Source organism: Colletotrichum paranaense, assembly GCF_030867605.1.
Source record: "Colletotrichum paranaense strain IMI 384185 chromosome Unknown Scaffold_1.1, whole genome shotgun sequence".
NCBI lineage: Eukaryota > Fungi > Ascomycota > Sordariomycetes > Glomerellales > Glomerellaceae > Colletotrichum > Colletotrichum paranaense.
The window spans coordinates 976,333-988,178 of NW_026848959.1; the positions used below are offsets into that span (position 1 = coordinate 976,333).

At 49.9% G+C, this 11,846-nt stretch overlaps 2 protein-coding genes across 2 annotated transcripts; one reads left to right on the forward strand and one right to left on the reverse strand.

Annotated features, from left to right (window-relative positions):
• Window positions 1–6,382: 6,382 nt before the first annotated feature.
• Window positions 6,383–6,520, reverse strand: CPAR01_00341 (uncharacterized protein; the record flags this gene model as incomplete). The annotated part of the gene is made up of 1 exon (XM_060484633.1): window positions 6,383–6,520. The coding sequence occupies one exon, from the start codon at window positions 6,518–6,520 to the stop codon at window positions 6,383–6,385; it is 138 nt and encodes a 45-aa protein (XP_060355490.1).
• A 3,066-nt stretch (window positions 6,521–9,586) lies between these two features.
• Window positions 9,587–11,527, forward strand: CPAR01_00342 (uncharacterized protein; the record flags this gene model as incomplete). The annotated part of the gene is made up of 6 exons (XM_060484634.1): window positions 9,587–10,012; window positions 10,073–10,078; window positions 10,145–10,203; window positions 10,286–10,418; window positions 10,477–11,004; window positions 11,075–11,527. The coding sequence occupies 6 exons, from the start codon at window positions 9,587–9,589 to the stop codon at window positions 11,525–11,527; spliced, it is 1,605 nt and encodes a 534-aa protein (XP_060355491.1).
• Window positions 11,528–11,846: the final 319 nt, after the last annotated feature.

Below are 11,846 nucleotides of genomic sequence, written 5' to 3' on the forward strand. Positions count from 1 at the left end.
CATTGACGGGGGCTGGCCGTTTTGCCGTTGGGCTGGCGTGTGTGCGTGTGTGGTGCTTGGGATGGGATGGGATGTGGCCGCCTACTGCTGGCCCGGTAGGGATTGGCGTGGGCTCTTTTGCGATGAGAGATGCTGATCCCTCTCAATACCAAGACTTTGGCAGCGAAGCGAACTTAGCGACGGGAAGCGATCTATGTTAGCCGTCGCGCAGACCGACAGTTTTGCGAGGCCCTCGGGAGGGACCCTGTCGGAATGGCGGCTGGGAAGATAGGAAATGTGATAATATTGATGGGTGTCGCTGATGAATTGACGAGTTCGGACGAGCGCGATGACAATTGACAGCTCAGGGCTCAGGCAGCGGGAAGCCAAAGAAGAAAACGTGCGCCCCAAAGGGGAATGGCTGACTTGGTGTTTCTCAGTCGTTCCTCAGTCCTTTGGCTGTGGCTCCTCTCAATTGGTCCCTCGGTGATCCCCTGGGCGGCCCCACTCCACGGCCAAAGGACGGTGCGGGCCCAGACCCACTTGTGGCAGCTTCCGTCGCCACCAGCCATTGGCTGCCTCCGAGGATCGTGCCCCTCCGCTCTGTGATTGGCCCGAGGAAGGAAACGCTAAGATTGATTGCCTTTCAAGCGGGTCCTCCAGGGAGAAACATTTCCCCACGGTCCCGGAACAGGGGTCCCGCGTACCTTTTGCAGTACTGGAAGTCTCCACTTTGCTGACGGCTGACGGCATCCATGCACCCGACCCGAGAAAGCTTTGATTACGAAATCCTCTGCTCCTTTCCACCTTTGGTTTCCCAAGCGAAGAATCTTGCGGCCGAGGTTCGCCGAGAGCGAAGTTAACAAAGACAAACTGGGAAGCCTTGCCCACATACCCGGGCAAAATTCAGACATCTCTCCAGACTGCAGAACCAAACAGAAAAGAAAAACCAAGTTTTTTGGCCCCCATGCCCCTTTCGGAGGTTACAATTGAGAGTCCACTACAGCTGAACTTTAATTCTTGGCCCAGCACTGGCCCGGCACGCGCAAGTGCGGAGCTGGCTCCGATTTCTTCTCATCGACGCAAATGGACACTGATCGACGATATCTTCTTTCAACGCTCAGCTGAACTCTTTTTCGTTCAACCGTGTCATTCGCCTGAGTACCGCAGATGAGACCGACCTAACGACCGCTCGGATCCACCCTACACATTCTTCAACCACCCAGACACCTACACTAGACTCAACGTAGCCTTGGTAGACGTACGAATAGAGCCGCCTGCCGCAACTTTGCAAGAAACAAGCCGTGCCAAGTTAGGTACTACACACCGCGAGTCAGCAAGACTAGTCCAGCTCTCGCACTGATCTGCCACATCTCTCTCTGATTCTGCGAGTGATTGGCGTCGCCCTATATGCAAGGGAGACACGGATATTGTCTCCAGCCTTGGGCAGACGATCTTGGACCATGCCACGTGATGATGCCTTGTCGGGATGAAGCTTTGACGTCTGACAGACTACGTAGTACGAGTCCACACGACAAAGACCAGGAAAACCTGATATTGGGGGCGCCGTACGCTCGCCGTTCCCTCGGCGAGACGCCTCACGGCCAGACCGAAGCAACTCGGGCTTTTGTTCAGAGACCATTCCCAACTATAGACCGCGGAATCAACCCGGCATTTCTGATCGGGAATGTCTCACTACTTTCGGATACCAGGATCATGGGGTAAAGATAATAGCATCGCGGCCTGCTTCCTATTCGTCAGTGGGGACAACTTGGCAATTTGACCTGCTTCAGGACTGATCCCGATCGTGTTCATGGGGTTGCTTGCGTGGCTAGACTAGCCTTGGCTGCCCTATTCGCAAACGGCGAGGTTGAAACGTACGCTACTCACCCAGTTACCCCACAGAGTAACGTTGCAACATCGCTGGATAACTCTGAAATGAGGACATCTTACCGCATGGCGATGGCTGCGTGGAGGGAGAATGTAGACATGTCCTCGGGTTGAGGGCGGTTGGTGCGGTGTTGACAAAGTGCAGCTAGTCCATTGGCAACAGCCAGGATACCGAAGCATACCGATGAAAAGCATTTCCACGCCTTTTGCAGGCATCTACGAGCCATTTATTTCTCGTCTCTCTAAAAGGCCCGATTCAACTACATGAAGAAACATGTAGATGCTGATTTGAGACTAATATCTCGCTCACCCATGTTCCTAGCCTAATCGCACAATAAGCAACCAGCTCTTCTTCGGATCATTTTGCAGCGAGATCTCCTGGTCCTGCATGGCCAGCTTCGAGATTCCTCACTCTTGAGCCCTGTTCATGTGGTGTAATTGTTCATCCAGCCAATGCCCTGTCGGCTAAATGTTTGGAACGAGGTCTCCAAGACTTCAGGCATTACCGTGTAATAAAGAAAGATAAGCCAAGTTCCGAAAGTGCTGGAAGTCTTACCACAAAGACACAACGTGGCACTTGAGACTTTGAGACGTGGCCATGAACTCTCGGCACTTGATCCCCTGTGAGGGCTATGGATAGAGGATAGAGAGAACATATTCCAGTTCATCTACGCTATGCTGCCTGCCATTTCGCGTACTGTAAAAAGGCCGGATGCTGTAAATGAGAGAACAGCACTTTAGCATCTTCTGACAGTATTGATTAAACTCGACCACAAGTTTATGTCTCGACGTGTTTGTTGGCAAGCAGATATGATAGTATCCCTGAAAAAGGGGGGTTTATGGCTTCCGCTCTCCTGAGAGAAGCTTTTGCTGCTTTCAAGAAAAGGGGTATTCGACCTGCCAATGAACTGGCTCGAATGGACTCTCCCTGCCGCCAAGCGAATGTGAGATCTTCAACTTTGGTGCACTTGTAGCCAATGAGAACTCTTTAGAGCCGAGGGCCTTTTTCAATGTTGGCCATTAGCTTCTTCGAAGTTCACAGCAAGGCAATGCCGCGCCGGGTGGGCGGGAGTTGGCTATCTGGTCAAGTGTCTCGGCAGCCCCTGAAGGCGTGCCGTGGAGTACGCAGGCCGATGAGGTGATAAGCTGGGGCTTCCTATGGCTTCATGATTTAACGCAGCTAACGTGTGTTAATGTTATTGTAATATTGATTGTTTCCATTCAGTGGAAAGAGTACCTATGACGAAGTCCCATTGACCCGAGGAAGGCTTTCTCCATACGCACGAAAGGTAAGTAGATCAACTGCAGCTGCGGAAGGTCTCCGCCATTTAGAGGCAACTCACAGTCTCACATCCCATCGAAGAAATTGTCTCAATAGCGACAGCTTACCTAGTAGATGGGCATCCCTCGAGCATCAGCGAGGGAAGAATTGCTCGGCATAACTATCAAGTGTCTAGACTCTACTGGCCCGTACTTTTGTGTTCTGTACCTTCCATGCATCTCGGGGTAAGGTTGACTTATTACTGGGCCGTCGGCTCAAGTATCCATCTTGATCTTGTACACATGACCTGGGCGTTGACCGCGCTTCCCAAGTTCTCGGCAGGAAGATCATCAACAAGTCAGATAGCCTTTGTTACTTTACCGCAAACTACGTAGACTTATCAAGTTCTCCTGATAGCAAGACGGTAGGAACATGATATGCCCAGACACAATCGCCATTCCTGCATCAAGCTGATGAAATTTGCAAGGACCTGCATCTGAGATAGACCAAGGGGCTACTCGCCGTATCTCATCAAGCCTCGTCGCTCTGATCTGCATCTGTCGATGCGCAATCCTCCCACAACACCATTTGCAGCTCTATACCATCCCGAACCCGAATTCTGTGTACCAGATAGGCTCTCTCATAAGCCTGTCTTCGTGAGTCGTGACGCGTTTGCCTGGCGCCGGGAATCTCCTAAACTAGCCGGACTAGCTTCTCTTTAGCAGAACACGCCATGGTACGTGTCTCAACCCGCTTTTTGCAACATCACTAGCACCTTACTAAAGTAGGTTCTTTCTTGGCATCGGATGATGGATCGTCGAGAGGAGTAGAACTGTGCAGAACTAAGTGGGACGCTTGTCGAAGAAACTTGAAGACTCGGAGGTAGGTTCGAGATTGTGTCTGGGGAGGATGTTAGGTCTGAATCACGAAGGAAACAGTGAATTGGCCCCTTAAAATTGGGGCAGAGCATCGGGCGGCCTGGGACAGTGTCCTAGTACCAAATCTTCTGAGAATATAAACCCCTTCAGGAAAACTACATAATGCTTGCAAACTGGGGAAGTCCGGCCTCAAAGGAATCCTTGTTACAGCGCAGTGCTTGCAACACAAAAATCATGATTCTCAATTTCTCAATCCAAACATTGCAGAGAAAAAGGGCCCATGCCGGCATGAATGCGTGGGGCTTTACCTAAACATCCAGCGTCAATAGCGCCCTGAGTGTGTAATACATGCAGCCACGTACTAGCTAGTCCGGATGAGTTGCCTTGAATCTGTCAGCGAATCTGAAGATTTTCGTCCATTGAACATCGAAGTCCCATCTACTAGTGACACGTCCGTCCCGTGCAAACGGCACCAAGTGCGCTACAGTCTATAACTCAGATGTTGATTTCGCGATGATCTGATTTGTTCATGGAACTTGACCGTTCAGGTTGGTGACAACACAAATTTCACGTTGGTTGGGTTTCTACCGTCACGGACATCTGCTGTGTTAGGTGATAGTAAGCAAAACGGAGTGATTACCAGCCCAACTTGATAACTTGGAAGGTTTAGGGTTCCGGATATGGACCGGTTCAATGTTAGGATGCAACAATTATCTGTCGTAACAGAATATTGATGCTTACTTATTTGCGAGTATTAGCCTGCAAGTAATTCACCCCGATCCACTCTCTTGAACGAACTCATGCATGTGTGGTGGACGTAATGACTGTAGATCGACTCCACACAGACGCTTGTTTTGTCCATCGTGTGGAACACTGGAGGACAGGCGGCGCCTGTTCTTGCAGGCTCCTTCGTGAATTTGCCTTCGGCCTTGGACTGAGATATAGCTGAGACACCAACACGTTTAGGTGATGAGGTCTTTACAGGTAATCATTACCATGCTGTCTGTTCTCAGGCTGACTTGACCTATGTCAAGAGGAGCTTCCAAACTCCCGAGCAGCTCCCTTCTCGAAACTGTGTGGGAGCTGACGGCTGGACAGTTGTCTATCGTGCGCCGCAAAATAGTCTAGCTAGCCTTCCTTTCACATAACGCCAAGTATTCAATCTTAGCTGTCAATGTGACTCCGGTCACAAGCTGTCTCATTGCGGCTGGCTGGTGAGAGAAATTACATGCGTTTCAGACCGTAAGGGCAAACCAGTAACCTCAACTCAGGGCTGTTTGGCCAGCAGAGAGTTCACCTGACGAATTATGGGGTCTTGCCGTCCTTCTACTAGATCTTAAGATAAGAATGTTGTCGTAACGCTGCATGTGGCGCTGCCCATACGCTGCCGTACGATACCGCTTACTACGAGACGACTGCCCGCCTCGTATGGTATTTAGATACAACCTCTTAAGGGTCCCTCACTTAGAGGAATCAAGCCACTTTCTACTGTATATGTCTTCCACTTAGACGCTCGCTTTGTGACAAATGTTGCCCACAACCAATCGTAACCTGTGCCTTAGGATGGTTCTGAAGACCGACGGCCACCAACCAAGGCATTGCGCCATTGCTGTAGTAATCACTTCACGATCAGTAATCGAAGTAGCGCAAACGATGGGATAGGTTTCGTCAGAGTCTGAACTCGTCAGCTTCTAAAGCATCGCGATGATGGAATGTGATGTTGAGATGCCTCCTTTCGTGTTGCAGCGTGCAAACGCTTCGGAATCACAGGTTCATCCAATGCTTCTTGTATCGTTGCTCAATTTTGGAGCGAGTACGTCGTGAAGACTTCTTTGGGCCAGTTTATGACAAACATCGTCCACCTCACCTCGTGACTGGCAGATTGGATTGCATTTAGTGGGCCACTTCAGTAAGTTGTGCGCGTGATGTCTGACGACGCTTACCATGTGTGCCAGCCGAGCTTGATTTCTGAGGCTGCAACTTTGAATATCACTGAGTCATATGCTGTTTGCCGAGAGTTCACAACGGGAAGTTTATCACGGAGACCCGTTCCGCAAAGAAAACTCGCCAGTAAAGACGCCACATGGGGCATTGCATCTCTTTCTACTGGCTCGGACGAACGAGAATGTTCACTGGTTAAGTCTTCAGGTGTGGAATAGGCTGATTTATTCATTGGTGACGCTGTAAATAAACGCAGGAATATTCCGGTGAGGTATGATGAACTCGATATCCAAGCGGAATCGAGATTTATCGCACGATGTTGATTTTTTTCGCGATCGGGTTTGGCAAACAATGTAGCTCAACAGTGGTTACGTAAAGCAACACTTCCTACCCGAGCTGATGGTCTCCACCAAACCCCTAACTACGTCGCGGGTTACGAGGACACTGAGGATGCCTGGGTTAGGTGGTATTCTCCCATAGGAGCCCGGACGTGTACCGACACCCTTGTGATGGCGCAGCGTGAGCACCGTGGGTATCTACAGTTGACACAAGGGTCAACCACTACTGTCATGCCGCCTTGACCACAGTAACACTATGGTTGACACAAATATGTTAGCATCATGTGTTGAGTGAACGATGGGTCGCAAATTCAGCCGCTCTAAAGAGGCTCAAATAAGTGATGTGGGCAAAACGCGAATACTTACACAAGTCCAAACGAAGGCGTATTTTTTCCGTGGGGGCTATGGGTGGAACGGGCCGTCAGTGGCTGGGTGGATTTTATGGGAGAATTTGCAAAGAATTGTTTGTAGAGTTGTTTGGAGAGTGAGAATTGGAAACAGTACCATGGCTTTCAAGGGTCGTGGCCCCCGTGCACCCTTTGATGATTTGTCCTCTGCAGCTGTGCAGGCTTTGCTCTCCGAACGTGATCACGTTTGATGACTGGGATCTGGGGCGGATAAGGCGCGTCGGATTCGACCTGGCGTTTTTTGTGGTGGACTAATTCCCAGGAGGGTGTGGAGGATGCCGTCGTGGGGATTGGCTGCATGGCACATTCAGTTTAGTACTTTTCAGGAGACCTACCGATTATGTGAGCGCCGTTCTCGGCTACCGCATTTGACCTATATGTCTCGAATCGGAACATAGGGCGTACGAAAAATGCTGCATTCCACGTCGTGTTGAACGGTAGGTAAGCCAACACATGACACCGAATCTTTCTGTCTTACGCTCGAGTCACATGACCAATGGGGGAAATGGGAGATGGAAGTAACCGAAAGATGGTAAAATTATGTGGCTGTGAGCCAGCATGCCCTTCCCAGGCGCATGTTTATTTTGATACTGATAGACATTCCTGTCTGCGCGACATGACACTGGTCGGGGGTGTGCATAAGGGAGAAATGCATCATCGGAGAAGCCGGCGATCTTTGCACAACAATCTATTATTTGAGCTATGCTCCACCACGCTTTCAAATGAGTTATTTGTCGACACTGTATTGTGAAGCGTACGCCTGACCGCATCGTGGCTTCGATCCATAGGTTCCTTTGAAGTGTTGCCCTTCCGATGGCATGCACATATGGTATACCTTACATCGAAGCGTGCGGAGAGCATGTGATTCGGAGCTCTTAGCTCATCTATGAGACGCGCCTGGGACCTTTGCAGGAGCCTAATCTTGCACTTTGAAGTTCGAAGCCACTTCCGCGAATGATAACCCTTGCCAACATCTTCCTAACCTGGTCGCCTATATCCGCCTCAAGAATATCCGTCCACTGCACCTGCGTCAACCCGAACCCACGCGTGCTTACCTTGTCTCTCGGACGGTGCCCCCTTCTCAATGATGTATGCAAATAGATGGCAATTGATCATCCCGACAGCGAATCGATCCTAACCGAACATATTGATGCTGTCCTCCATCAACTCTTTGAAAATCTGTGTCCCATTGCAGAGAAGCGTCCTACCCACGCTCACGTCACATCTTGTGCGACGAATTGATTCCTCGGTGTCTCCCTTGGAGATGACACAACAGATCCGATGTCGGGCCTGCCAGCTTGTTGTTGAGGCTGTGAAAGGATGTCTCACGCATCCCGCTTTTCTGAACTCCAATTTAACCCCAAGTATATTTTTCTATGTATCTCCGAAAAATAGAATCCTACCGTACAATTGTTGAATTCGAAAAGTACCTCTGGTTTTCAAACTAACTAACGCTGCCCCAATGTCAAATCTCCGGCGGAGAAGCGACATCCCAAATTAGTTGGCGCCAGATATCTCCAAGCATTCTTGGGGGATAAGACACCATTTCTGATCAAGGTCTGACTAATTTTGTGCCGGGCATCCAAGTCTGTAGGTCACCCTCGCAATTCTGTCTATTCATTGATTCCAAATGTGAAGACTCGGGAAACACCTGCTGGCTCAACCACAAAAATGTACCACTTTTTGGTTATGACGATGATCTTCCGAAGTCCTTCTTGGTCATGTGATCTTTTTCAGACTGTCAGCAGGGTTTGTCGCGAGGTGGAAATTTGGGAGTTGAATGCATTGGAATGCTTCCAACCCCCCTGAGATGCTGCTGGGAGAACGGGCCGAGCTTAGGAATTTCAGCCATTGAGGAACGGTGCTCTCAATTGGCTTCCCTTATTACCTTACTGTATCATCCCTCAACTTTCACGACTGCCATGCCAGCCCGCTCAACACCTCAACTTCCTGCATCATCGCGGCTTAGCTCCAATTTCGGTCGAACGAGAAACGCATGTGCCCGTCACGTTCGCCTCGTATTCATCAATCCTGGCCGAATACTTGATCTGTTCAATCTGCATCTACCAACTAACTTCCTAAGCACAGACACGCGGTGGATCTGTTGCTCGCAGAGAAAAGGCAAGTTGAAAAGGCGGCGCGGACCTAGAAAATACGCATAACCCGCATGAGAAGCGCCTGACAATGTGGTAAACTTTGCCTACATCTTTGCGATCTCTATATCTCTTCGATTCTTACTTCAATCTTTTGCAAGAGCTCGCAAAATACGGACACATATAATTCAGCCAAGACGCTGATAGTCGATTGATTGACAGCACCCGCGGGGAAGGAACGTCTTTCTCTAGATTTGCGTAAGTCGTCTCCCCTCTGCCACTTGCTGCTGTAAAAGGTATACAGAAGGGAATACAGCAGTCCGTGTGTAATGCGGCATTCTCGTATGGAGGGCTCCTGCGTGTGATGCTAAGATTGTGTCTTTGTATTACAGCCGTCGTTATCCATTGCCGCTAATTGCTGCTCACGATGCCCAGTAAGCAGTGTACACAATCGCCAGACCGCTGTAATCATCGTCGTACGGCAGCCCAGGAAACCATCGCTATTCTAAGCACATTATCAAAAGAGGGGAATCACCAGGACTGGTACGCATAGAGGCGCTCCTTCCAAAAGCATTCCCCCGATCCGTGCTTCGTTAATGTGTGCTACCTGGGGGGTTTGAACTCAAAAAACCTTCATCGGCCGGGCAGACGAGAGCGAAGTCCAGAGTTGCATGCATCCTGGGCTATCACTCAGCTTGGAGCAGCGTGAAGCTTTTTACAATAAAACTGGCGGCATTTCAGACCGCTGCAGCCTCATAACCTTTTTACTTCCATAGGTCACATGCCACTGTATTGGGAAATGAGCGCATCCACTGGAGCCGTGACTTCGCCGGCTTCGTCACAGCCTCTGTCATTAGAGGCGAGATATGGCCAGCTCCCGGATAAAGATGGGCAGGTGAATGGGGGGCACGACAGGCTTGGGCCATTTCTCTGGCCACACAGGTTCTTCATGCGACAGTCTATTTCGAGGAACTGGGAGAATTCACCATGGGCTACAGCCAATGTGGAATTCACCGATGGGACTCTAATTCCGGAAGAGCCCGGGGAAGAAGCCGGCATCTTTTCTCTCTCAATGGAAGAAAATTGTCCAGCGGACAGGTCTCGCGTCGCGCCTCTTGTCGCCTTTCTTCATGGTGCTAGACTGTTGGAGCTTCAACAAGGACATTGCGATATTCCGACTCGCAAAATCGCTATACTCATTGATGGCAACTTCTCAGAGAACAAGGTCTGTTCGCGGCCATGTCTCGGTGGTCTTTCGGCGCCTAGGCTACTGAACGAATTGCAGAACAAGGTGAATTATACTAGTCTCTTCCAGAGTCTCGACCAACGGGCAATCACGAAGTCTAATATGCTCTAGCGCTACAGCGAAAAGTCGGAGAAGAAGTTTGATACCATCGACGCTGAACGACGTCTCATGTAAGTACTTGCCTTTTTGTAAAGCTGTTATAATGCAAATGGGGTAAAAGAATAATAGCAAGGGTACTAATAGAGGTTGCAGTTACGCTGTTGATCTTAGTCGTTGGGGTCTTCTGGCAATTATAGGATCCGCCCCAGAATCCCTTTACCGGGTCCTAGTCGATTTCTTGCTTAACTATGTCTTATCAAGGCCCTACATTGGCGTTCATTTCGCGGTAAACACATGCAATCGCAGGGCACCACACTCAGTGTAGTGATGCTGACATGTTCTAGACGGAAGGTCCTGTGACTTTTGCTATGGAATTCTCGTTTCCCTACTCAGTGTGGCGGACTTCAAGAACCTTGATGCAAGACAATCGGGCCAAAGGTCACAACAAAGGGGCGTTGAGATCCACAGATGACGTTACGTTCTTGCGGGCTTTGGCAGGCTCCAACACAGATGGCGAGAGCATCGACGCCATCCACTCAAGCCACATGAGCTGCCTTGTAACCGGCTATGACCAGTATCGGTGGACAGGTATTCTGTTCTGCGAGACCTGGTATGAAGTCGAAACAACTGGCTTGCCAACGCCTGACAGCATCGCGCGCTACGAAGCTGAGCAGAGGGATGTGGAAGAATCGTTTGGCGTCGTGAAACTTTCAGATCCACTACGCCGCGGCAAGGGCGATATGTTCGATTCCACGCTTACGATGTGGCGGCCTCGCGCCTACTTCCTGGGCATATTTGGGATTCGCTTCAGCCAAATCCATAGAGAATCGCAGGTTTTGTTCCACAACATGTACAAGAGAACGGAGGGTATTGTGAGTCTGATTCCACGATAAAAGATCGAGCAAAGATGAATAATGAGACTGACTTCCGTCTGTGCTTCAGGAAACACGACACAGAAATCTCCTGCAACGCATGCTCAAATCTGTGCGTGGTAGGCAGGCACCAGGAAGCAGAGCCGATGTTTTGGATGAACTGGATAACGCCGAAGAGGGCATTCTCCTTGCGAAAGGGATAGTAAGAACGTTGGCGCGGACTATGGAAGAGATTGTGTCAACCGGAGAATCGTTCCTGACGACCGACGCCAATTACTTTCTCGACACGAAAGGTCAGCCAGACGACGGCCCGGACGGATCAAGCTGCTATTCTGATTTGTCGCAAATACGAAGGATAACTACCGATCTTCGACGACTGCGCCAAAGGTTTGGGGTCCTCCAGACCCGATATGAAGAAATGATCAAGGACAGCTCGGCTGCAAAGGACATGGTGATACCTCTCTCATCTGACTGGAACAGGAGGATGCAATGGCTGAACGAAACACATGCTGATGATGTTTAAAGTTCCTTTGCCGCATTAATTTGGTCAATCACCAAGTCTCCGTTGCTTCAACGTCTCCGATTTTTCCTGCGATGCCCAACATTTCCTGGCTGTCTGTTAAGACCAGAACTTCGCTTTGTATCACAACTGTAGGCTCACCACTTCTACCACATGCCCTATTCCCCGCCATGTATAGCTGTCGAATTTGCCGTGTAACCTCTTGCCAGATTTATCAATCGTTTGCCAGCATAGCCGCACTTTCGAGTCGTGGCGGCGGCATCCAACTCGGTTCCACAACCAGATACTGCACGATTCCTTTTATCATTTGCCTGTGTATGGC